The sequence below is a fragment of the Pavona decussata genome, unplaced genomic scaffold (genome assembly GCF_977016875.1).
Source record: "Pavona decussata unplaced genomic scaffold, jaPavDecu1.1 SCAFFOLD_102, whole genome shotgun sequence".
Classification (NCBI taxonomy): Eukaryota; Metazoa; Cnidaria; class Anthozoa; order Scleractinia; family Agariciidae; genus Pavona; species Pavona decussata.
The window spans coordinates 6,901,244-6,927,500 of record NW_028145517.1 but is presented as its reverse complement, the minus strand read 5'-3'; the positions used below and the strand labels follow the sequence as shown (position 1 = coordinate 6,927,500).

Sequence of the window (26,257 nt, the reverse complement as noted above, 5' to 3'; positions counted from 1 at the left end):
AAAAGAGAAGAAAATCTTGAAGGGTCTTTAGTTTTCAGCGTGAAAACGGAAACTGAGATTAATTCCTGGTTAAAACTGATGAAATAAAAGGGGCACAGGTCTTAGTTTTCAGTGATTTATAAGAGGCATCGCCACAGGATGCTGAACATTTCCTCAAATATTGTTAAAATAAATCCAAAAAGTGAAAAAGTATTTCCAATTTACACTGGCTGATTCAAAAAGTCAGAGGAGCATTCAGTTTCTTTGACACTGGCAAACATTTTATAAAAAAAAGTGCTCTCGATCTCACTCTTTGCCTTAAATGAAATCATCAGTTAATTTAATATTCTTTGTTCTTTCAGTAGAGAGTATCCGCAGTTTCCGCCAGTAAGTCAAGGACGAGAAACACTAGGACAGTCTTCCGCAATAAGAGTTTCCAGTGGCCTTGATCGGCCATTTTTTAAACAATATTTCCTCGTTGGCACGCCTGAACGTCTTTTGTGTTTGTTGGTTACCGGGTGGCTAATATTCGAGTTGTTTTGCTTTTATTAGCTGAGAATCGTCGAGTTACGGGAAATTCGTGCCAACAGTTTGTAATTAATAGTGTTTCGTGTCAGCTAACAGTACGAGGAAATTAAAGCAACATAAATCAAATGTTGTCTCCAGTGTTTGTGACCTCAATTTTTTTTTTTTTTTTTATGGGACTGATATATAGAGAGAAAACCAATGGAACTAAAACTCACTGGAATAGCGCTAAATCACTCCAAAAACCATACAGAGGAAAGGACAACAGACAAGGGAGTTCAGGTTTTGATTTTCTTATTGGAATCTCCTTGGATGGAATTTTTAAATAGAAGCAGAAATTATTTTTTTTTTGCCGCACAAATCCTTATAATTTCGCCATTACGCAATGGTCGCCGTGACACTCAAATTACAATACTCACGCAAAGGTCACGGTCTTTTACTCTCATAGAGCATGAACCAGGAAGAAATAAGATCAGATGTTTAATAATATTTCGTGTCAGCTGACAGTATGAGGAAATTAAAGCAGCGACAAATCAAATGTTGTTGTCTCCCGTGTTATCTGCTGAAAGATTAACCCCACGACACAGGCCGCATGCATCAATGACTGTGAGCGCATTACCATAACTTGTCTCTTTTTCTCTCTCGGCACTTCGTGCCTCGCTGTAGAAGCTTCGTGTGTGGGTGTGTGTGTGTGTGTCAGGTTTGCGGAGGATATTTTCTCGAGTTATCGCTCGCATGTGAGGGCTCCGAGCGTCAACGATCACTTGGACACATATTGGACCTAAAAGATTGACCTAAAAACATTTCGTTTCATAAGTAATAACTTGTGAAGTTTTCATCACGTATTTTACCGAATTTCTTAGTGCACGAATCAAAATGGTTGTGGCACAGAACCCTCAAAAATTAGAACATAAGATACTTGAGTACTTTTTACTAGGATACAACACATTAATCACGTGTATCACCATCAACATACACTGGCCGATTCGAAAAGTCAGAGGAGACTTCAGTTTCTTTGACACAAGCAAACATTTTATACAAATGTTCTCTCGACCTCACTCTTCCTTAATGAAATCTTGCCGAGTTAAATTAATGTTCTTTGTTCTTTCTTACCCGGCTGCATTGAGGCCGTTTGTGTAGGTAGTGCCTTTGGTAGATCCCGCCAACAATTGATGGACGAGAAACACTAGGACAGTCTTCCGCAATGAGAGTTTCCAGTGGCCTTTATCGGCCATTTTTTAAGCGATATTTCCTCGTTGGCACGCCTGAACATCTGTTGTGTTTGTTGGTTACCGGGTGGCTAATATTCGAGTTGTTTTACTTTTATCAGCTGAGAAGCGTCGAGTTACGGGAAGTTCGTGCTAACAGTTTGTAATTAATAACGTCTCTTTTCAGCTGACAGTACGAGGAAATTAAAGCAACACAAATCAAATGTTGTCTCCCGTGTTTTTGACCTTTTAAAGTCCTAATTTAGATCCTCGCGTTCTCGTTTTCCAGGAAATTAATTCGATCATCAGATTACAGCGCAGTTTCCTCAAAACTGAAGCTGAAAGGAAGAATTTGGCTCGCAAAACGTAGGAAAAAAAAGAGTCGAAATAACCTATAATATAGAGTAAAAGACAAATCTAAAAGTGAACTTTAAGAGTTAAGGGTTAACTTGTCACAGCGTATTAGGTAACCAAAAAATATAATAATAAATAAATTAATTAATTAAAAAAAAGTTTGAAGTCTCTGCAAAGTCTTCAGATTTGGCCGAGACATTCCATGTATCAAGTCAGGCCATAAATAGCTTCATAGAACAAGGAAGAAATAAGATGTAGCTTGATATTTCCCCGTTCACGTCTCAACCGAAATAGTATGCTGTCATCACTTGTTTTCATATCATGTTGGATCAACTGATATAGATCAACTGATCGCCAAGTGTTAGGAGGAGTGGAAAGATGTTTGCTATTAAAACAAAATGTGACAAATTCAAAATACGTTTGGCCGGGTATCAGTTCCTTTGCTTCCCGCAATATAATGGATCATACAGGGAGGATCCCCCGTGGGCATTTATACGAGCCGAAGTGTGGAAAAGGGTAGGGAAAAAACCGCTCTATCTAGAACAGATATAACGAAAAAAATATAGAGTGTTTCTACGGTAGGTATGTGAAGGGGGTACCATTTTTATGGGCGATATAAGAAAGGATTACCTTTTCTGTCAAAAATGGTACATAAAAGGGTAAGGGTGTGGACCTCGGAGCAGTCTTTTGCCTTCCTTGGTATCAAATTAACTAAATTCGACCGAGCTGTTGATATGTGTAAAAATGAAGAGTTATTACGGAGTCGCTGCATCGTGACTCTCAACAAGAAACAGGAAAATTCAGCACCAGTCATCACTGAACCTTTGTTGTTATTTTTAGCTCAATCAACAATCAGTCTGAGGTATTCATTGTTATCGAGTGGCGACCACTTTTCAGTCTTCCTCTTGCTCTCAATCTATTCCCGCTATCCCCCTAATTTGTCTTATTGAGGTGACCAGTTAGTTTGCTCGAAAACTAGTTTTTCTAACCAGAGTGGGGTGAGCAATACTCCCTTAAATGTTTTGTAGGGATGGTCAAGTCCTCAAGTAGACGGTCGTATTTCGAACACGATAATAAGAAGCAAACTGAACAGAATCTCAGATCAACTGCAGTCATATAACTGTAAAGAGTATTCAAGTAAAATGAGTTTCTATTTGAGGTAGCAAGGTTCAAGACTGTGTTGGATTAAGCGAGAATCTATTATATAATTTCTTTTACTCAGATTCCGTGTCTCTAATTTTTTGTGCGAAAATAGTATTACAGTCAACCCAGGTCACGCGTGAACAGTATTTCCAAGAATGAAATGAACATTCGAATTTCTCTTTGTAATGTCCGACGTGTGAATGGAAAGTTGGACATTTCTCTGGAAATCGTTCCGAAAAAGACGCATTAACTGAAAAAAAGATTCAAAATACTTGGGAAACAATTGTTATTCTTGAAATATTCAATTTTGCAATGTAAAGAAACATTCATAGCGTTACACCGTGAATAAGCTAGGGAAATTTATACGGGAACTCTGAAATCTCGTTGGCGATTTTCAAAACTGACATGTAAATTTCAAATTTCAAAAATATCGTTCACGCGTGACCTGGGTTGACTGTAATGGCAAACGCGTTGCCCACCTGATACCAACAAAACATGGTTTAACGAGATGAAATCACTCAACTACAGCTACTTCAACTTTTCACTGTGTTACCAACTATGAGTTAATTTATTCGGTTGAAATCGTAGTGTAGCATTCAAATGAAAAGTTGAAACTGTAGTTGCAATCGCGTTGTTTGTCGATGCATGAGTTGGACACTGAAATTTTGTATTACGTTATTAAACAGTTATTACTTTTTTTATGCCAGGAAAGGTTGAACGAGTTGGCTGTAAGGAGGGTACATCAACGTAGAATATCGGTTTTGTTTGTAATATAAGCTTAAAAACAATATTATATGGCACATAACCATCCCTTTCATTGGAATAAATTTCCATATTCTACAAGTAATACTTTTTGGCAGCGTTGCACAAGTGATCAATTATAAGTTTCCGTCAAGAGAGATTTCTCTTGTTGTGAGAAATTTGCATCCATCAGCTATTGCTAAATAGTCCAAAGCAAACAATGGGATTAGAGTCTAATAGTGGCAGATTGTCAAATTTCTATTTTACGTGTTTTGTAAAATCGTTCTAGCCAACCTTTTATCTTGTAGCAAAGAATTGTTACTACTTTGTTTAATTAATTAACATGCAAGGTCATGGAACACCTTCACAACTTGTCTCAACTATATTGCAATTGGCTGAAATTGCCAGAAAATTACTCCCGAAGGAGTAACAGCTGAATTCAAGGTATACAACAATAAAGTAATACTTCTGTTTAATAAATCTACAACTCAAAAATAGAGCTTCTCTTATTTTATTGTCTATAACTTGCACGTGCCCAGCGTAATACAAATTACTCAAGACAAATTTATTAACATCTCAAAATATTTCTACCACTCTAAAACTCAACGATAGGGCGACCTTTGCACACATAGGTTTAAATCTTAAAATCACTAATGAATTCTTCCGATTCCAATGGCCGTATCTCGATCGATATACGATACGATACGTTTGCCAAGCAGAGTTGTTTAAAAGAGAGTTGAGGAATGCAACTTCCATCCTCCCCTTGAAAAAATAAACAACCAACACTCCAACTTCCTTAAACCATTTCACTCCCAGGAGTGATCAATATACTATACACTCTAATTTTCGGCACTTTACTGCTTTTTCGGGTGATCTTAGTGTTGGTATTAGTCTGTGTTAACTTTTCATCCTAAGCTTTTCATAGCCGTTTGGAGTAATGGTTGATTTAAGTCTAACCTTACTATTATCCTAATACTATACACTTTAATTTTAAGTCCTTTAAAGGTTTTTTGGGGTGGTGTTGGTATAAATCTAGGCAATTTTTTCTCCTAATACTATACACTCTAGTTTTTATCCAAATCCAATATAGCATGAGGATAAAAATTATTCTTAACTAATACCAATAGCACCATCACCTCCCAAAAGCTATAAAATTCATAATCACTTGATTATGATTTTGTTATTAGTCTAGCCTAATTTTTTTATTCTAAAACAAGATGCCTGCTACACTGGCATTACGCGTGATGCTGGGGCTGATTCATTTATTCCAACTGTATGCTTTGCCGATCCTTGCTAATGGAATAGTTTAAGTCACGACGATCGCGTTACGTTGTTTCCCTTGCGTTACGCGACTCAGACTATCACCGGAAATTTTAGCCTCCCACGCGGACGTTCTTAGGGCAGGAACGCGTGACGAACCCCCAAGAACGTCTGCGTGGGAGGCTACGGAAAATTTGTGAAATTCCATTACGATAACGTAAGCTTCTCAATGACCTCTTTTCAGTCTCGCGTCGTGGTCTAAGACTGTCAAACAAAGCACGATTCCTTCGCCAGGAACTCACCAATTTCCACCGTTTTACGTGTCGGGTGCTTCTTAGAAGTTATTCTTTCGATTTACCGCTTCAAAATGGTGAAATTTCCGTTTGAAAACGGCACACTTGAGTCCAGAACATGTTAAAACAATATGGCGCGACTATTTAATCCGTCATTAATAAATATATCAAATGATGCATTGACGTCACACAGGTAGGGCTGAGTAGGTCCCCTCCCTCACGATATAAGCGACAAGAATGGATTTTGATTGGCCTGCCTTTGTTGAAGACAATCAGAACAATACATCCCGAGTAGGAGAGGGGAGAGTTTAATGAATAAACAAGATGCCTGCTACACTGGCATTACGCGTGATGCTGGGGCTGATTCATTTATTCCAACTGTATGCTTTGCCGATTGATAAGACTATCCTTGCTAGTGGAATAGTTTAAGTCACGACGATCGCGTTACGTTGCTTCCCTTGTGTTACGCGAAATCAGACTATCACCGGAAATTTTAGCCTCCCACGCAGACGTTCTTAGGGCAGGAACGCGTGACGAACCCCCAAGAACGTCTGCGTAGGAGGCTACGGAAAATTTGTGAAATTCCATTACGATAACGTAAGCTTCTCAATGACCTCTTTTCAGTCTCGCGTCGTGGTCTAAGACTGTCAAACAAAGCACGATTCCTTCGCCAGGAACTCACCAATTTCCACCGTTTTACGTGTCGGGTGCTTCTTAGAAGTTATTCTTTCGATTTACCGCTTCAAAATGGTGAAATTTCCGTTTGAAAACGGCACACTTGAGTCCAGAACATGTTAAAACAATATGGCGCGACTATTTAATCCGTCATTAATAAATATATCAAATGATGCATTGACGTCACACAGGTAGGGGTGAGTGGGTCCCCTCCCTCACGATATAAGCGACAAGAATGGATTTTGATTGGCCTGCCTTTGTTGAAGACAATCAGAACAATACATCCCGAGTAGGAGAGGGGAGAGTTTAATGAATAAATTAATGTACCGATTTGTAGCTACGAGGAAGAAAAAAAAAACAAGATGCCTGCTATACTGGCATTACGCGTGATGCCCGGACTGATTCATTTATTCCAACTGTATGCTTCGCCGATTGATAAAACTATCCTTGCTAATGGAATAGTTTAAGTCATGACGATCGCGTTACGTTGTTTACCTTGTGTTACGCGACTCAGGGTTTCAAGGGAAATTGCGGGAATTCCATTGCGATAACGTAAGCTTCTCAATGACCTCTTTTCAGTCTCGCGTCGTGGTCTAAGACTGTCAAACAAAGCACGATTCCTTTGCCAGGAATTTACCAATTTCCACCGTTTTAAATGTCGGGTGCTTCTTAGAAGTCATTCTTTCGATTTGCTGCCTCAAAATGGTGAAATTTCCGTTTGAAAACGGCACAATTGAGTCCAGAACATGTTAACAATATGGCGACACAAGTTTAATCCAGTGTTAATTAAGTGATGCTTTGACGTCACACAGGTAGGGGTGAGTGGATCTCCTCCCTCGCGATATGAGCGACAAGAATGGATTTTGATTGGCCTGCTTTTGTTGAAGACAATCAGGACAATACATCCCGAGTAGGAGAGGGGAGAGTTTAATGAATAAATTAATGTACCGATTTGTAGCTACGAGGAAGAAAAAAAAAACAAGATGCCTGCTATACTGGCATTACGCGTGATGCCCGGACTGATTCATTTATTCCAACTGTATGCTTCGCCGATTGATAAAACTATCCTTGCTAATGGAATAGTTTGAGTCACGACGATCGCGTTACGTTGTTCCCCTTGTGTTACGTTACTCAGGTTTTCAAGGGAAATTGCGGGAATTCCATTGCGATAACGTAAGCTTCTCAATGACCTCTTCTCTGTCTGCAGTCGTGGACTAAGACTGTCAAAGAAAGCACGATTCCTTCGCCAGGAACTCTCCAATTTCCACCGTTTTAGATGTCGAGTGCTTCTTAGAAGTTATTCTTTCGATTTACTGCTTCAAAATGGTGAAATTTCCGTTTGAAAACGGCACACTTGAGTCCAGAACATGTTAACAATATGGCTCCACAATTTAATGCAGTTTTAATGAAGAAATCAAATGATGCGTTGACGTCACACAGGTAAGGGTGAGTGGGTCCCCTCCCTAGCGATAAGAATGGATTTTGATTGGCCTGCCTTTGTTAAAGACAATCAGAACAATACATCCCGAGTAGGAGAGGGGTGAGTTTAATGAATAAATTAATGTACCGATTTGTACCGATCGCGTTACGTTGTTCCCCTTGTGTTACGTTACTCAGGTTTTCAAGGGAAATTGCGGGAATTCCATTGCGATAACGTAAGCTTCTCAATGACCTCTTCTCTGTCTGCAGTCGTGGACTAAGACTGTCAAAGAAAGCACGATTCCTTCGCCAGGAACTCTCCAATTTCCACCGTTTTAGATGTCGAGTGCTTCTTAGAAGTTATTCTTTCGATTTACTGCTTCAAAATGGTGAAATTTCCGTTTGAAAACGGCTCACTTGAGTCCAGAACATGTTAACAATATGGCTCCACAATTTAATGCAGTTTTAATGAAGAAATCAAATGATGCGTTGACGTCACACAGGTAAGGGTGAGTGGGTCCCCTCCCTAGCGATAAGAATGGATTTTAATTGGCCTGCCTTTGTTAAAGACAATCAGAACAATACATCCCGAGTAGGAGAGGGGTGAGTTTAATGAATAAATTAATGTACCGATTTGTAGCTACGAGGAAGAAAAAAAAAAAAAAGAAAAAAAAGAAATCGACCCGTTTTTAGATACGGTATGCCCCTTCAGGGCATCCCGCGTAACAAGATGCCTGCTATACTGGCATTACGCGTGATGCTGGGGCTGATTCATTTATTCCAACTGTATGCTTCGCCGATTGATAAAACTATCCTTGCTAATGGAATAGTTTGAGTCACGACGATCGCGTTACGTTGTTTTCCGTGTGTTACGCGACTCAGACTATCAGCGGAAATTTGTCAAATTCCATTACGATAACGTAAGCTTCTCAATGACCTCTTTTCTGTCTCGCGTCGTGGCCTAAGACTGTCAAACAAAGCACGATTCCTTCACTAAGAACTCACCAATTTCCACCGTTTTACGTGTCGGGTGCTTCTTAGAAGTTATTCTTTCGATTTACCGCTTCAAAATGGTGAAATTTCCCTTTGAAAACGGCACACTTGAGTCCAGAACATGTTAAAACAATATGGCGCGACTTAATCCGTCTTTAATAAATATATCAAATGATGCATTGACGTCACACAGGTAGGGGTGAGTGGGTCCCCTCCCTCGCGATATAAGCGACAAAAAAGGATTTTGATTGGCCTTCTTTTGTTGAAGACAATCAGAACAATACATCCCGAGTAGGAGAGGGGATAGTTTAATGAACAAGATGCCTGCTATACTGGCATTACGCGTGATGCTGGGGCTGATTCATTTATTCCAACTGTATGCTTCGCCGATTGATAAAACTATCCTTGCTAATGGAATAGTTTGAGTCACGACGATCGTGTTACGTTGTTTTCCGTGTGTTACGCGACTCAGACTATCAGCGGAAATTTGTCAAATTCCATTACGATAACGTAAGCTTCTCAATGACCTCTTTTCTGTCTCGCGTCGTGGCCTAAGACTGTCAAACAAAGCACGATTCCTTCACTAAGAACTCACCAATTTCCACCGTTTTACGTGTCGGGTGCTTCTTAGAAGTTATTCTTTCGATTTACCGCTTCAAAATGGTGAAATTTCCCTTTGAAAACGGCACACTTGAGTCCAGAACATGTTAAAACAATATGGCGCGACTTAATCCGTCTTTAATAAATATATCAAATGATGCATTGACGTCACACAGGTAAGGGTGAGTGGGTCCCCTCCCTCGCGATATAAGCGACAAGAATGGATTTTGATTGGCCTGCTGTTGTTGAAGACAATCAGAACAATACATCCCGAGTAGGAGAGGGGAGAGTTTAATGAATAAATTAATGTACCGATTTGTAGCTACGAGGAAGAAAAAAAAACAAGATGCCTGCTTTACTGGCATTACGCGTGATGCTGGGGCTGATTCATTTATTCCAACTGTATGCTTCGCCGATTGATAAAACTATCCTTGCTAATGGAATAGTTTGAGTCACGACGATCGCGTTACGTTGTTTCCCTTGCGTTACGCTATCCAGGGTTTCAAGGGAAATTGCGGGAATTCTATTGCGATAACGTAAGCTTCTCAATGACCTCTTTTCAGTCTCGCGTCGTGGTCTAAGACTGTCAAACAAAGCACGATTCCTTCGCCAGGAATTTACCAATTTCCACCGTTTTAAATGTTGGGTGCTTCTTAGAAGTTATTCTTTCGATTTGCCGCTTCAAAATGGTGAAATTTCCGTTTGAAAACGGCACACTTGAGTCCAGAACATGTTAACAATATGGGGCCAAATTTAATCTGTTTTTAATAAATAGATCAAATGATGCGTTGACGTCACACAGGTAGGGGTGAGTGGGTCCCCTCCCTCGCGATATAAGCGACAAGAATGGATTTTGATTGGCCTGCTTCTGTTGAAGACAATCAGAACAATACACCCCGAGTAGGAGAGGGGTGAGTTTAATGAATAAATTAATGTACCGATTTGTAGCTACGAGGAAGAAAAAAAAAAAGAAATCGACCCGTTTTTAGACACGGTATGCCCCCTCAGGGCATCCCGCGTAATTAATGTACCGATTTGTGACTACGAGGAAGACAAGATGCCTGCTATACTGGCATTACGCGAGATGCTGGGGCTGATTCATTTATTCCAACTGTATGCTTCGCCGATTGATAAAACTATCCTTGCTAATGGAATAGTTTGAGTCATGACGATCGCGTTACGTTGTTTACCTTGTGTTACGCGACTCAGGGTTTCAAGGGAAATTGCGGGAATTCCATTGCGATAACGTAAGCTTCTCAATGACCTCTTTTCAGTCTCGCGTCGTGGTCTAAGACTGTCAAACAAAGCACGATTCCTTTGCCAGGAATTTACCAATTTCCACCGTTTTAAATGTCGGGTGCTTCTTAGAAGTCATTCTTTCGATTTGCTGCCTCAAAATGGTGAAATTTCCGTTTGAAAACGGCACAATTGAGTCCAGAACATGTTAACAATATGGCGACACAAGTTTAATCCAGTGTTAATTAAGTGATGCTTTGACGTCACACAGGTAGGGGTGAGTGGATCTCCTCCCTCGCGATATGAGCGACAAGAATGGATTTTGATTGGCCTGCTTTTGTTGAAGACAATCAGGACAATACATCCCGAGTAGGAGAGGGGAGAGTTTAATGAATAAATTAATGTACCGATTTGTAGCTACGAGGAAGAAAAAAAAAACAAGATGCCTGCTATACTGGCATTACGCGTGATGCCCGGACTGATTCATTTATTCCAACTGTATGCTTCGCCGATTGATAAAACTATCCTTGCTAATGGAATAGTTTGAGTCACGACGATCGCGTTACGTTGTTCCCCTTGTGTTACGTTACTCAGGTTTTCAAGGGAAATTGCGGGAATTCCATTGCGATAACGTAAGCTTCTCAATGACCTCTTCTCTGTCTGCAGTCGTGGACTAAGACTGTCAAAGAAAGCACGATTCCTTCGCCAGGAACTCTCCAATTTCCACCGTTTTAGATGTCGAGTGCTTCTTAGAAGTTATTCTTTCGATTTACTGCTTCAAAATGGTGAAATTTCCGTTTGAAAACGGCACACTTGAGTCCAGAACATGTTAACAATATGGCTCCACAATTTAATGCAGTTTTAATGAAGAAATCAAATGATGCGTTGACGTCACACAGGTAAGGGTGAGTGGGTCCCCTCCCTAGCGATAAGAATGGATTTTGATTGGCCTGCCTTTGTTAAAGACAATCAGAACAATACATCCCGAGTAGGAGAGGGGTGAGTTTAATGAATAAATTAATGTACCGATTTGTACCGATCGCGTTACGTTGTTCCCCTTGTGTTACGTTACTCAGGTTTTCAAGGGAAATTGCGGGAATTCCATTGCGATAACGTAAGCTTCTCAATGACCTCTTCTCTGTCTGCAGTCGTGGACTAAGACTGTCAAAGAAAGCACGATTCCTTCGCCAGGAACTCTCCAATTTCCACCGTTTTAGATGTCGAGTGCTTCTTAGAAGTTATTCTTTCGATTTACTGCTTCAAAATGGTGAAATTTCCGTTTGAAAACGGCTCACTTGAGTCCAGAACATGTTAACAATATGGCTCCACAATTTAATGCAGTTTTAATGAAGAAATCAAATGATGCGTTGACGTCACACAGGTAAGGGTGAGTGGGTCCCCTCCCTAGCGATAAGAATGGATTTTAATTGGCCTGCCTTTGTTAAAGACAATCAGAACAATACATCCCGAGTAGGAGAGGGGTGAGTTTAATGAATAAATTAATGTACCGATTTGTAGCTACGAGGAAGAAAAAAAAAAAAAAGAAAAAAAAGAAATCGACCCGTTTTTAGACACGGTATGCCCCTTCAGGGCATCCCGCGTAACAAGATGCCTGCTATACTGGCATTACGCGTGATGCTGGGGCTGATTCATTTATTCCAACTGTATGCTTCGCCGATTGATAAAACTATCCTTGCTAATGGAATAGTTTGAGTCACGACGATCGCGTTACGTTGTTTTCCGTGTGTTACGCGACTCAGACTATCAGCGGAAATTTGTCAAATTCCATTACGATAACGTGAGCTTCTCAATGACCTCTTTTCATTCTCGCGTCGTGGTCTAAGACTGTCAAACAAAGCACGATTCCTTCGCCATGAACTCACCAATTTCCACCGTTTTAAATGTCGAGTGCTTCTTAGAAGTTATTCTTTCGATTTGCCGCTTCAAAATGGTGAAATTTCCCTTTGAAAACGGCACACTTGAGTCCAGAACATGTTATAAACAATATGGCGCGACAATTTAATGCACTTTTAATTAAGAAATCAAATGATGCGTTGACGTCACACAGGTAAGGGTGAGTGGGTCCCCTCCCTCGCGATAAGAATGGATTTTGATTGGCCTGCCTTTGTTAAAGACAATCAGAACAATACATCCCGAGTAGGAGAGGGGTGAGTTTAATGAATAAATTAATGTACCGATTTGTACCGATCGCGTTACGTTGTTCCCCTTGTGTTACGTTACTCAGGTTTTCAAGGGAAATTGCGGGAATTCCATTGCGATAACGTAAGCTTCTCAATGACCTCTTCTCTGTCTGCAGTCGTGGACTAAGACTGTCAAAGAAAGCACGATTCCTTCGCCAGGAACTCTCCAATTTCCACCGTTTTAGATGTCGAGTGCTTCTTAGAAGTTATTCTTTCGATTTACTGCTTCAAAATGGTGAAATTTCCGTTTGCAAACGGCACACTTGAGTCCAGAACATGTTAACAATATGGCTCCACAATTTAATGCAGTTTTAATGAAGAAATCAAATGATGCGTTGACGTCACACAGGTAAGGGTGAGTGGGTCCCCTCCCTAGCGATAAGAATGGATTTCAATTGGCCTGTCTTTGTTAAAGACAATCAGAACAATACATCCCGAGTAGGAGAGGGGTGAGTTTAATGAATAAATTAATGTACCGATTTGTAGCTACGAGGAAGAAAAAAAAAAAAAAAAAAAAGAAATCGACCCGTTTTTAGACACGGTATGCCCCTTCAGGGCATCCCGCGTAAAAAGAAAAAAAAAGAAATCGACCCGTTTTTAGACACGGTATGCCCCCTAAGGGCATCCCGCGTAAAAAGAAAAAAAAGAAGTCGACCCGTTTTTAGACACGGTATGCCCCCTAAGGGCATCCCTCGTAAAAAAGAAATCGACCCGTTTTTAGACACGGTATGCCCCCTCAGGGCATCCCGCGTAAAAAAAGAAAAAAAAGAAATCGACCCGTTTTTAGACACGGTATGCCCCCTAAGGGCATCCCGCGTAATAAATTAATGTACACATTTGTAGCTACGAGGAAGAAAAAAAAAAACGAAAAAAAAAAAAAAGAAATCGACCCGTTTTTAGACACGGTATGCCCCTTCAGGGCATCCCGCGTAAAAAAAGAAATCGACCCGTTTTAAGACACGGTATGCCCCCTCGGGGCATCCCGCGTAATTAATGTACCGATTTGTAGCTACTACGAAGAAAAAAAAAAAAGAAATCGACCCGTTTTAAGACACGGTATGCCCCCTCAGGGCATCCCGCGTAATTAATGTACCGATTTGTAGCTACTACGAAGAAAAAAAAAAAAGAAATCGACCCGTTTTAAGACACGGTATGCCCCCTCAGGGCATCCCGCGTAATTATACACTCTGAAGTCATTTTTAAGGGAGTCCTATTACTCCCCTAAAATCGACTGCTTGGGAGGTAGCCTCCCTCGGCCCTCGCCGAAGCTCTTTTTGCTTGTCACGCAATCTTTTCTCCCCGCTGGAAAGATTGCGTGACTAGCAAAAAGAGCGTGGGAGGTTGTCGACTCTTGACTCCTGCCTGCTTCAATATCCAGCCCTTTGGAAACGTGAATATCCATCCAACCTTTCGGCCGGTAATGTTAAATATGTGAAAATGTAATTAGCCGTCTTGTGACTTTTGTTGCCGAGAAAAGACTGGAAGAAAGCCGATCCATCGTATAATCTAGCAAGATCATGTTACAAAAAATTTAAGAATGTGCTTACTACTCGGCGTCTATGCATATTTACAGTGGAAAAGCTAAAGATTCAATTTTCTGTTCGCCGAAACGACAATTGTATTCATCCCGGATCAGTTCGGCCCGTTCTTCACAATTGGACGATGATCCTGTCAGGTTTTCAGCTTTGTTTTGTTGTCTTTCTCGCGAGTTTTCCTTGCGCAAGAGCCGAAGGTTCGTCTCATGAGTCTCAATATAATGGTAACGGCACTCTAAAAGACAGCAATGGCTTCAGTAATCACACCAGATGCAGCTGGAATTGTACAGTTCTCTACTCTAATCTAACCGAGCAAAGAAGGACCGCCTTCGCCCAAAACAGATTGATCGCTTTTGGTTATTTGAAGATGATGGACGAGAAATGCGTGAAACAAACTTCTCGTAACTCAATCGGATCCGACATTGAATTCTTCAAAGTATTGCTGCTGGCAAACAACAAACTTTCCAGTTTTGACCAAGCAATGCAGATCTCAACCGATTTGATCCGTATGTGTCCTCATTCCAAAGAACTCATTAAAGGGGCAGTATCATGGGAGATCGATGGGAGATATCATGATTTTTGGCCAAAATTCCCTAAATTTAAACTTTGAACACTGTGTTAATTAATTTCTCAATCGCTAATTTAAAGAAATATTAATAGTGATTCTAAGACGAATGGTTGAACCAAAATATAGTACAACCGGCGATTTTTAATGCGTTACAACAGCGAAATTTGAAAACGTCTGCCAGACGTTTTCAAATTTGAACCCCTCTCTATCTCGGTCATCTGCCGGCGAAAATATCCTTGAATAGTTTCTTTGCATTCTGATAGTCTTTTACAGTCAATCCAGGTCACGCGTAAACAGTAATTCCAAGACTGAAATGAACATTCGAATTTCTCTTTGTAATGTCCGACGTGTGAATGAAATGTTGGACATCTCTCTGGAAATCGTTCCGAAAAAGACGCATTAACTGAAAAAAAGATTCAAAATACTTGGGAAACAATTGTTATTCTTGAAATATTCAATTTTGCAATGTAAAGAAAAATTCATAGCTTTATACTGTCAATAAGCTGGGGAAATTTATACGGGAACTCTGAAATCTCGTTCGCGATTTTGAAAACTGACATGTAAATTTCAAAACTCCGTTCAAATTTCAAAAATATCGTTCACGCGTGACCTGGGTTGACTGTAATGGAATTTTGTCATTACATCTTGGCTGCTATCAGCCGAATAGCGTATTTCCGATTTTCGATGTGTTACTAAAAATAGCGTGATACTGTCCCTTTAAGGTCATAGCTTTTTGCCGCTTGCTTCCCGTTGGGACAAGTTCAGTCCGCGCTATGGACTCGACTCTTGACACTGGCTTTCTGTACCGATTTGTTGTCAGCCATCTTGCAGACCATGGATTAGAACCTAAGGGAAGTAATGAACAGCTCGAATTTTATCTGTCTTGTAAATGCATAGGCCCATTTTTTTTTTTGCTATTGTTTTCGCTTTTGCATTATACTCTCCTGTCTTAATTTTCCTGTTCTCCCCCACATTGGTAACAGAAAATGGCCTTCGACAGATTGTTTTAGAAGGAGCAAGTCCGGTCAGTTTTAGCAGTCTTGTGGGCCACTTTTTATTTTCTGAGTCGGACACTATCGGCTGGCATAAGGCCAGAATACTTATTTTACGACTTGTGGTGTTACCATTTCCATTTCTTTTGCTGGCCACAATTTCTTACCTAGACAAATATAAGGTTCTTCCGTTCGATCTGTCTAAACCAGTTCATATGAAAATTTCCCTTGTCTGTTAAACCATGCTGGCTTTTTACGATTCCTTAACGTTCAATACTTTGGAGAAGGCTGTCAAAGCGAAGCCTTGTCCTGTGTGTGACGTTTTAAAACCTAATCACATTTGCAATGATACAGTCAGTCGTCAGCAAATCTGGCAGCATTTACGTATGCAGCCACTGATTTTGGTCAAATGTTGGAGACTTTTTCGTAAAAGCCTTGTAAATTGTTTCAAAATATCTCTTATCATCCTTCCGCGCTCGCGGAAAATGTCTCCTCTCTGGTTTCTCCGTACCGCCGGATTTCTCGTATTTATGTCCACTATCTATCCAGCTATCATCATTATGCTGCTCGCAGCAATAATATTGCTAGCCTGTTGTTGTATCCTTTATACATCTCCAGTCTTCAAGGTATTTGATGGTGATGTTGATAAAATTGTATTATTGCTCATCAGAGTGTTTGCCAGTTGCGGATTTTTTAGGTTGTTGTTCAATGCAGGGACTGTTCTTGGCACGGTTACTGGAGCAGCCTTCATTTTTTTGCCATCCGAGGAAAGCCTTCCATTCGTTACTCTTTTTGTTCTTGTCTGCAACTACTTGTGGAGTAGCTATAGCTCTTTTACAAACAATTACCACGATCTTTCTTTAAAGCTTTTTATTTGTTACCAGAAAACCCGACACGACCAAATCTTCGACGGGCGAGCGACCATAACGACTACTGATCCTGCTCAAACCGCGGAAAGCCCTCCCGGTCCTGAAGACCGAGGCAACGTGGTGAAAATTCCAAAAGAGCTTTTTGACATGGCGTGCGAGGAACTTATGCCAATTAGAGAAGGTGTTTGCAAAGTAGTCTTGAAAGTCATTTTAATTCTGATCTTTGTTTTCCTGGTCTTTCTGTTCACAATGCGCTTCCATGTTGGCGTTTCACCTGGGGTAAAAGCTCTGGTGGCGTTTTGCACTGGATCAATTCCCAAAGTATTAGCCATTTGCACTGGCGGAGGACGGCAGGAAAAAGTTGATGCTATGGTCATTGAAGAAAAAGCTCCAAAGATTGTGGAAGACTACATCGACAGAATTCAAGAGCAGGGCTACACTTTGTCTGGAGCAAATACAAGTGAAAGTGAAAGTTAAAGTGAAGAGACAATCCAGATCATGAGCATGTAAAGATGAAGAGTTATTTCAGACTCACTGCATCGTGACTTTAAAAAAGAAACAGGAAAATTCAGCAGCAGTCATCACCGAACGTTTGTTATTTTTTAGCCCAATCAGTTTGAGGTGTTCATTCTTCTCGAGTAGCAACCACTTTTCAGTCTTTCTTTAGCTCTCAATCTTTTCCCCTATCCCCCTAATTCGTCTTATTTAATTGCTTTAAAAAGGTGACCAGTTAGTTTGCTGGAGAACGAGTTTTTCTGACCAGAGTGAGGTCAGCGATACTTGCTTAAATTTTTGACAGGATGGGCAAGTCCTTAAAGGGGAAGTATCACGCAAATTTGATGTCATTTCAAAACCCAAAAATGTTTCTCTGTCAGCAGAAACAACGAAAAAATTGTCAACTTTGTTATAAACTATCACCACAGTGCAATAAAACTGTAGATTAGTGTCTGGCCAGAGACAGAGTAGGGTGGTATGGATCGAAACTTGAAAAATGTTAGGCTAATGTTTTTCAAGTTCTCGCAATTTTGTTTCCAAAAGGTGTTAGAACAGATCACAAGTTGTCCCTTTCAAGAATTGAGTTGATTTCTTTCCTTTCGTCATTCTAGAATTATTTGGTAGCTGATTGAAGGTCTTATTTCATCATTTTTAACAAAAGATATTAAAATCCCCATGATACTTCCCCTTTAAGTAAACGGTCGTCTCTCCAACACAATAATTTTTTTGTTTAATAACTGTAAACACTATTCAAGTAAAATGAGCTTCTGTTTGAGGTAGCGAAGTTGAAGATCGTGTTGGATTAAGCGAGAGTCTATTTTATAATTTCGTTTACTCAGAAAGTAGTAATAATGGCAAACGCGTTGCCTACCTGATACCAACAACACATGGTTTGGTGAGATGAAATCACTGGGTTTCAATTAAATTCTACCTTAAAACTGTGCTCAGTTGTATTTCCTTTAGTGCGAATGACTACCCAGCACAAAAAGGTAGCCATGCAATGTGTGCACACATTTTGTCGAAACATTGCATTGTTTCGGAAGCTACTTCAAACTTTCACTGTGTTACCAACCGGGGGGGGGAGGGCCTTTTATTATTTTTCAATGGGAGGTATACGAAAGGGGGACCATTTGTCAATAGAAGGTATACGCAAGGGGTATCTTTTCTGCCAAAAGTGGCACATAAAAGGGTAAAGGGTCGAAGCCTCCCCATATTAAATTTTTTTTGGTACCCCCCTAGGGAGTTACCAACAATTTGAGTTCGGTTGAAATCGTAAAGCATTCAAATGAAAACGTTTAAACTGTAGTTGCAATGGTATTGTTTGTCAATGCATGAGTTGGACACTGAAATCTCGTATTACGTTATAAACAGTTGATACTTTTTTATGCCAGGAAAGGTTGAACGAGTTGGCTGTAAGGAGGGTACAACAACATAGAAAATCGGTTTTGTTTGTTAGCATAAAAACAATGTTATATGCCACATAACAATCCCTTTTATTGCCATAAATTCGCATGTTCTGCAAGTAATGATTTTAGCAGAGTTATACAAGTGATCAATTAAAAGTTTCCGTCAAGAGGGATTTCTCTTGTTGTGAGAAAATTTGCATCCATCAACTTTTGCTAAATAGTCCAAAAGAAACAATGGGATTAGAGTCTAATAGTGGCAGATTGTCGAATTTCTATTTTACGTGTTCAATAAAGTCGTTCTAGCCAACCTTTTATCTTGTAGCAAAGAATTGTTACTTCTTTGTTTAATTACGTAGTTAGCGTGCAAGGTCATGGAACACCTTCACAACTTGTCTCACCTATATTGTAATTGGCTGAAATTGCAAGAAAAATTACTCCCGAAGGAGTAACAGCTGAATTCCATGTACACTATAATAAACAATACTTCTGCTTAATAAATCTACAACTCAATAATAGAGGTTCTCTTATTTTATTGTCTACAACGTGCACGTGCCCAGCGTAACAAAATTTACTTTAGACAAATTTATTAACATCTCAAAACATTCTACCACTCTACAGCTCAACGATAGGGCGACCTTTGCACACATAGGTTAACATCTTAAAATCACTTATGAATTCTTCCGATTTCAATGGGCGTATCTCAATCGATATACGATACGATACGTTTGCCAAGCAGAGTTGTTTAAATGAAAAAATAAACAACCAACACTCCAACTTCCTTAACCCTTTCACTCCCAGGAGTGATTAATGTAGTTTCACCTTACATTATCAGTACACTGTCAAACAGACAGGTGATGAGAATAAAGAAAATCATCAACTAAGTGATAATTATAATTCATGACGTAACACCAAATTCTGTCAACTGACTTTCAAAAGAAATAAATGGCAGTCAGTCAGGAGAATCAACACTCAGATCAAGGAAGTGAAAGGATTAATTTCAAAGTCGTTAACATAGATCGTAAGAACTCCAAATTATATTATTGACAAGTTATCTCCAAAACGGAGGACAGCATTTATAATTCAGGTTACCAGAAACTTACAGAAACAAAAATCGCCCCAAGATTTGGGAATCCTACTACAATATACATACAATATAAAAGAATTCTACTGGCATAAAAAATTATAAAAATCAATCTGCACAAGAAAAAAAAAAAAAGAAACAAAAAAAAAACAAGAAATGCAATTACAATAACTAATGTTTATTAATATTAATTACAAAAATAACCTGCATTTGAAATGTATTTAATGAAAAAAGTAATAATTTGGATACACTTAAATTAATTTAATTTTATACGTAATAATATATTAAGTTCATCTGTAATATTTTTGTCTTGTCTTGAGATCTGATATCCTTTTTAATGGAAAGTAATTGTAAATAATCAAAAATTTATTCTTTGTAATTAAAAAAAAGGAAAATACCAATCCTTTAAGCTGAAATGATCAAAGATGATCGCAGATCAAAGGTAAAGACACAAGGGGCCACAGATGACTTAAACGAGCTGCAATTAACAAGATGTCGTTAGCATAAAGTAATAAGGAGCCTAACACCCCCTCCCCCTCCCCTCTAGTGGGTCCCCTTAAACCACTGACTCTTGGATCAACCATTCTCAAACTTATTAATAATTCATCAAGAGAAAACAAAGAAAATCACCACTTTGACCGTGGTTTGGATATGTGTTCCTAATTACCATAAAATTTTGCCAACTTTAGCCTTGAATTTCTCCAAGAATTATTGATCATTTGAGAAGCCATATCAAACACTCAAAAGTGTGTTTCACCAGATATCCAAACACCTCAAAGTCATTTAAAAAAACTCGGCTGCGCCTCGTTTTTCCAACCTACTTCTCAGTGTTTGGATATCTGATAAAACACACCTTCTCGTGTTTGATGTAATATGTCAAAAACGAGGGCGAGTGCTTTATCACGGGTTCCAAATACTGAGAAACAGATGAAAGCACGAGGCCGCAGGCCGAGTGCTTTCATCTGTTTCGAGGTATTTGGAACCCGTGATAAAGCACGAAGCCCGAGTTTTTGACATGTCTTCTCAAATGAAACAATAAGAAATTAATCTCATTAAAATGCAAATGTTTGATCTCAGATGAAAAACATGTTTCATCTCAGATGAAAACCTGGTGGTGTTTCATCTGGTGTTTCATTGAGGTATCAAGATTCATCCACCTGACCGAAATGGAGGTCATTTATTGGCTTTTGACTGCATGAATTATTAATGAGTTTGAGAAGTAATAGATCAAACACGAGGAAGAGTGTTTCCTCCGATTTCCAAACACCGAGAACTAGGTTGGAAAAACGAGGCGCAGCCGAGTTTTTTTTAACCAACTTCGAGGTGCTTGGAAATAGGAAGAAACACTCTTTCGAGTGTTTGATATAGCTTCTCAAACTATTGATAATTCTTGGAGAAATTCGAAGCAAAAGTTCACAAAATTTTAGGATAATTAAGATCACATTTCTAAACCTCCTCCACGGTAGTGATTTGGTCTTTTTTTCTTTTTTTTGGCTTGATGAATTATTAATGAGTTTGAGAAATATTACTTGAACACGTGCTGATGGAAATTAAATTGGTCTATAAATCTGTCCTTTGCCACTGCTGAAATGTTTCAACCTGCAAATCCTTTCACAGTGCTCAAAGGTTTTACAGGAACCTGCCTGCAAACTTTCAATGCTTCAATATCAACCCATTTTCCACTCAAAATCCAACCGTTCTATAAAAGCTGCTATATATGCACAAATTCCTCAGCAGAATCTACAATTCTCATCTATAAAATTTAGCGACATTTTCCGTTTCTTCTAGTTGCTATGTATACTGTACAGCCGATTCAAACACATCTTAAAAGCTTGCAATAAACCTTAATACATGTATCTTCACTTTCTGAAACTCTTTCCAACAATACTAGCAACACATCATTTGCTTGGATTCCTATTGTTAGTTTTACAACTATAGAGAAATATTTTAACAATTCTGTCTTGCCCTTGATTCTACGGAAAATGTTTTTCAATGTGTACTATTACTGTTTATCTTATCTTGCCCCATTACTTACCAAAGTTGGATTTCTTTACCCATTTATGCTCTGCGTCGCTAAGAAAAATTCTTAATTAACCATTTAGAAGCTCTCTTCTCTCATTTAGAATGGGCTTTTCACTCTTTCAATTGCTTACTCACTCCTTCGAGTGCTCACTTAGTTAATCAATCAATCAATCAATCAATCAATCTATAAATCAATCAATCAGTCAATCAGACAGTCACCAACTCACTCGCTCGCTCATTCAATGAATCAGTGTAATGGGATTTTAACTCTCTCGATCGCTCACTCACTCCTTCAAGCACTCATTTAGTCCTTCAATCAATCACTCAATCAATCAGTCAGTCAATTATTAACTCACTTGCTCACTCACGTTTGCCCATGCAATTCTTCAACTATAGACTTGTTTGAACACTTTCTCTAGATTCTCTCCATATCCTTGTAAAACGTTTCTGAACATGGCGAAAAACAGAATGATACAAAAATAACGCTCTGAAAACAAAGCCAAATGTGAAATCCTTTTGAATTTAGAAATGACTTCAATTAAAACTAAACAGGAGTATTTCATATCCTGACAACCATTTTCCCAATCTTTCCGCGTTCGGCACAATCTATAACCATAGGCCCAATGTCAGTTTAATTGATAATTTCATAATTGCACCTTTTAAAAGGTTGAACCTTCATGGCTAAATTTATTTTTGTTCCTTGATTTCAGCTAGAGTAGCAGAAAGATAACCTCAGAATTTTACGAAGACTGACAATTCAGTCTGTTCCTTATTATTTTAACATAACTATTACGAAAATTTTGTACAGATAACAGTAGGTTACTTTTGCATATAACTACTTCCTGTCAACGTTACGACAATAATTTTTTAACCCTAATTACTTAGTTCGAGGGCGGGAGAGAAACTTCCCAAATTGTCAGCCTTCCTTTCTATCCCCACCCCTTCCCAACAACTAAAATACAGCCAACAGCCCTCAGGACTTAGATTAATTTCATGCTTTGTTTCCCTGTGGTTCAGGCACAAACGATATTTACACAATTCTTCCTTGATACTCTCTTTTACTGCCGCGAAATGCAATGTTGTGGATTTTTGTCTTTATGCTTACACAAAACAAATGATTCTGTGAAGTTCTCTGTTTGCATTGGTCTTTACAGAGTCTCCTGAATTGCAGCGACAATAGGACCAGCTTTTGTCTGAAATAAAAGAAATACTATCCTATTATTTTCTCGCATTTTATTGTTAAATGTATTCCATACTTTTTCTAAACTATTTTTCTTGAAGAGTTTCTAGAAGAGGATATGACTTTACTGTGGAACGATCTGACAGGATACCATTTGATAGATGTATTTTTTTTTTCAATCAGTGACACAGGCATACTTGGCAAAAGGAAATCCGAGTGCTCCTAACAGGAGCCAATCCTAAGACCTTCCGATTACTAGTTCAGACGCTCTACCACTCAGCTACAGGAGACTCTCTGTCTGTATCTCTGTGTTAGATACATCTATTAAGGATAAGGTGTTTGACTCGTCGTTCTTACCTTGTACTCTGCAAACACATGACAGATATATTTTCCTCCTCCCATGCTTTGTATGAGTCCAAAATGGCTTCTGTTACTATGAAAGAGAAAACAAGCATTTTACTTCCTCTACCTAACTTGAGAATAGCATATGAAGGTTTGTGTTGGTGTACCTTGTAAGACCACAGTAGGATATTGTATCAGCATCTAAATTTCTCTTTGACAGTGTACTTCTTTGACTGTCATACAACGTCACTCCATTGAGTGCAACATCCAACTGACAAACCAACAGAGTTCCTCCAGTCAAATGCTGAAACAAAATAAAACCAAGAGGTACATCCAACACTGAGCAACAATAGATCTACCTACTAATAATGGAAAGTTAACTAGTTTGACAAGTAAAATTTTGAAAAAAGAAAAATAAAATAAAACAAAAAATGAACATGTTTTACTGCTGAACAAATAACCTTTCTGCTGGGTTTCTACCACAGCCTCAACTTTATTTGAACTTGTACACCAGCACCAGTCTTCTAAGTTGTTGTGCAACAGGCTTACCGTACATTTGAAAGGATTCACTCATCCATGTAAACATTAGAAACAACTTTATACATGTATTACGAAAAGGATGATTTCAGCCCCTGATTGTCCAAAAGCCAACTGACATTGAACTTTGATTCAACTGAAGAGGTGAATCTCAGATCTGTGTAGTTCGTCGTTTGGTTTAACTCTTCAAAAGTCATTTGGAACCCATTAAAGAATGTTCAAAAAAAAAAAAAAAAAAAAAAAGGAAGATTGAAGTAACATGAGAATTCCTAATTCTCATCACTACTCCACTTGAAAATGCAGTTATTTTACAAAGAGAAAACAGATGTTAATCACTCCTTTGCACCTTAGCTGCCTCCTCCACAGTTTCTATCCCAGTGCCAACAGCTACAGGCAGAGCACCATAGTACTTCACCATGAACGTGTGTGAAGGTTTGCAAGTTATCACGGGAATGTTGCTTGATAACGATTTGTTGTCTGGTGCATTGCCTTCCTCCTGATAAATAAAAAAAGAAAACATTTAAAACTGGTTTTTTTTTCACAACTTAACTGAAAATCGCAATATGCCAAAACCACATTTGACAGACAATAATTATTTTTATCAGGTAACACTGTTCACAGTAGCAATTGTCGTAATAAAGGGTCAACATGTTCCACAATTGCACCTTTTTGGAACCAAATTTGGTATTTTGGGTTATGAGTGCAAGGACACCGCAGGTTAGAGTAACACAAAACAACTAAAAGACCCAGCAATTATGCCCTAAGTGAGACTTTTGCATGTTTGCAATAAAGTGAAGTTTTTATAAGGACCTGAATTGTAATAAAAAAGGAAAAAAATCAGATTTTCTTTCCTAAAGCTCTACAAACTGCACTAGATCTGTAAGTTTGACAAGATCAAGTTGCAGTGTACATACATGTATATGCAAGAACTGTCAGCAAATTGTGCATTGGGAACAGGAAGACCAACCCTCTGAGTTCTAAAATGCACAGGCTTCCAAATACTGACCTTCCTCCCTCCCCCTCTCTTTGGCCCAAGCTTTCCTAGGAAACCTTGAACACTCGTCATAAAACCAGCCTGTCATAAAACGAAAAAAATGTGGATGAAGTGCGATGAAAGAAGCAGATGTGCAAACAAAAATAACAGTGACTGTATGCAAAAATAATCTGTACGCAAAATAACAAACTGGCAGAAATGTCATTACTTTAAGTTACATGATATTTAGCAATCTTGATGGAAACTGCTGAGTTGATTTTCGGATGCAATTGGAAATTGTACACCGAAGCAGTCTGAAATACTCCATGTTAGTCAACCTAGTGGCAGCACATATCTGTGGTATCACTAGCTTGAGCAACTTTGAGAATTTAAGACTGCTTTCAGTGTACAATTTCCACTTACATCCTACAATCAACCTACAAATTCCCTCTGAAGATTAGCATTCCTTACAGTGCATGTACGGTAAGTAGTTTAGTCTGATGACCTGTACATTGATTTACATGACTGACTATGCATTGATATATGCATACGATAGAGAGAAATTAGCAATTAGGGGATCTTCCAAATATGTTATTTAAAATATAAGCAATTAAATATCCAGGTGCTCCAACATTAATTACAAAAGAACTGTCTAATAAAAATGATAAACCACCCTAGGTAGCAGACAATGTTGAATGTCAAAGTTGATATAAATAAATTATTACAATGTTAGAACTCATGTTGATATACGCACATTTTAGAATAAACGTTATTAATATCAGAGTTCAACTTACTTTATCCTTTTCAGCTTTTTCTTTTATCTTCTCTTGTTCAGCAGTAGCTACTTTCTGAATTATTTCTGGATGGGCATCTACACATTTCTGGAAACGCAACTGTAAAAAAAAAACATTCATTGCATGGTATGCCGGGTTTACATTACATTTCAGCCTTAAAGCGGATGACAAACTGTTCAATATGGTTTAATGTATGTTGTATTTGTTAGTTCACCTCCCTGAAAAATCACAAAAGGCAGGCCAGCTTCATACATGTTCTCTTTAAATGGAAAGTACTGTAATTTATATTTGTATTAATTTTTAACCCTTTAAACCCTAACAGTGATCAGCATCAAATTTCTGCTTATAATATCAAAACTTATTCAACCCCTGAGGTCATGAGAATTAAGGATATGATCACCCAAGGTGAATTTCTTGATATTTTAATAACGTCTACCCTGACCTTTTATAAGAATAGTATGGGGACAAGATAGGAGAATTTATTCTTTGATATTAGGGCTTTTAAAATATACCTACCTCACAAGCTTCAGCTAATGCCTTTGTAAGTGCTGCCGCATTTGGGATGCACTGAAACACGTGACACACGAACACTTCTGGAGCCGTGCTTATGATGTAACCACAAAGTCTAAAATAAAAACCAAAAGAAATCATTAAAAATGGCCAGTGAACTCTCCCAAAGCTAAAGACTAAGTTACGTAAAATGATGCTAACTTTTGAATCTGTGTGTGAGATCCTGTGTGTGACCATTCAAATGAAAGCTACTGAGCAGTACTTTCCTGTGGTGCTGTTTATTATGCTGTGCAAGATGTTTCTAACTTTTGAGTCTGTGGATGAAA

At 38.8% G+C, this 26,257-nt stretch overlaps 2 protein-coding genes and 1 long non-coding RNA gene across 5 annotated transcripts in view; 1 reads left to right on the top strand and 2 right to left on the bottom strand.

The window, feature by feature from the left end:
- Positions 1-1,751, bottom strand: part of LOC146471979 (uncharacterized) — a 50,564-nt gene extending 48,813 nt beyond the window's left edge. The window contains exon 1 of the mRNA XM_085120536.1: positions 1,618-1,751. Coding sequence (XP_084976662.1) covers positions 1,618-1,739 — 122 coding nt within the window. The 5' untranslated portion in view covers positions 1,740-1,751. The remainder of the gene's footprint in view (positions 1-1,617) is intronic.
- A 5,120-nt stretch (positions 1,752-6,871) lies between these two features.
- LOC146471978 (uncharacterized) lies at positions 6,872-10,246 on the top strand. The gene is made up of 2 exons (XR_014866734.1): positions 6,872-7,088; positions 8,886-10,246. It is a non-coding gene; the product is annotated as an uncharacterized LOC146471978 (long non-coding RNA).
- Positions 10,247-19,002: 8,756 nt separating this feature from the next.
- The window catches only part of LOC146471977 (uncharacterized), a 33,738-nt gene continuing 26,483 nt past the window's right edge, over positions 19,003-26,257 (bottom strand). For all 3 annotated transcript variants that reach the window (XM_085120538.1, XM_085120537.1, XM_085120539.1), the window contains 7 exons: positions 25,938-26,046; positions 25,422-25,520; positions 24,661-24,729; positions 24,001-24,150; positions 23,285-23,421; positions 23,133-23,208; positions 19,003-22,788 (listed from right to left, as the gene is read on the bottom strand). In XM_085120538.1, coding sequence (XP_084976664.1) covers positions 22,744-22,788; positions 23,133-23,208; positions 23,285-23,421; positions 24,001-24,150; positions 24,661-24,729; positions 25,422-25,520; positions 25,938-26,046 — 685 coding nt within the window. In that variant the 3' untranslated portion in view covers positions 19,003-22,743. The remainder of the gene's footprint in view (positions 22,789-23,132; positions 23,209-23,284; positions 23,422-24,000; positions 24,151-24,660; positions 24,730-25,421; positions 25,521-25,937; positions 26,047-26,257) is intronic.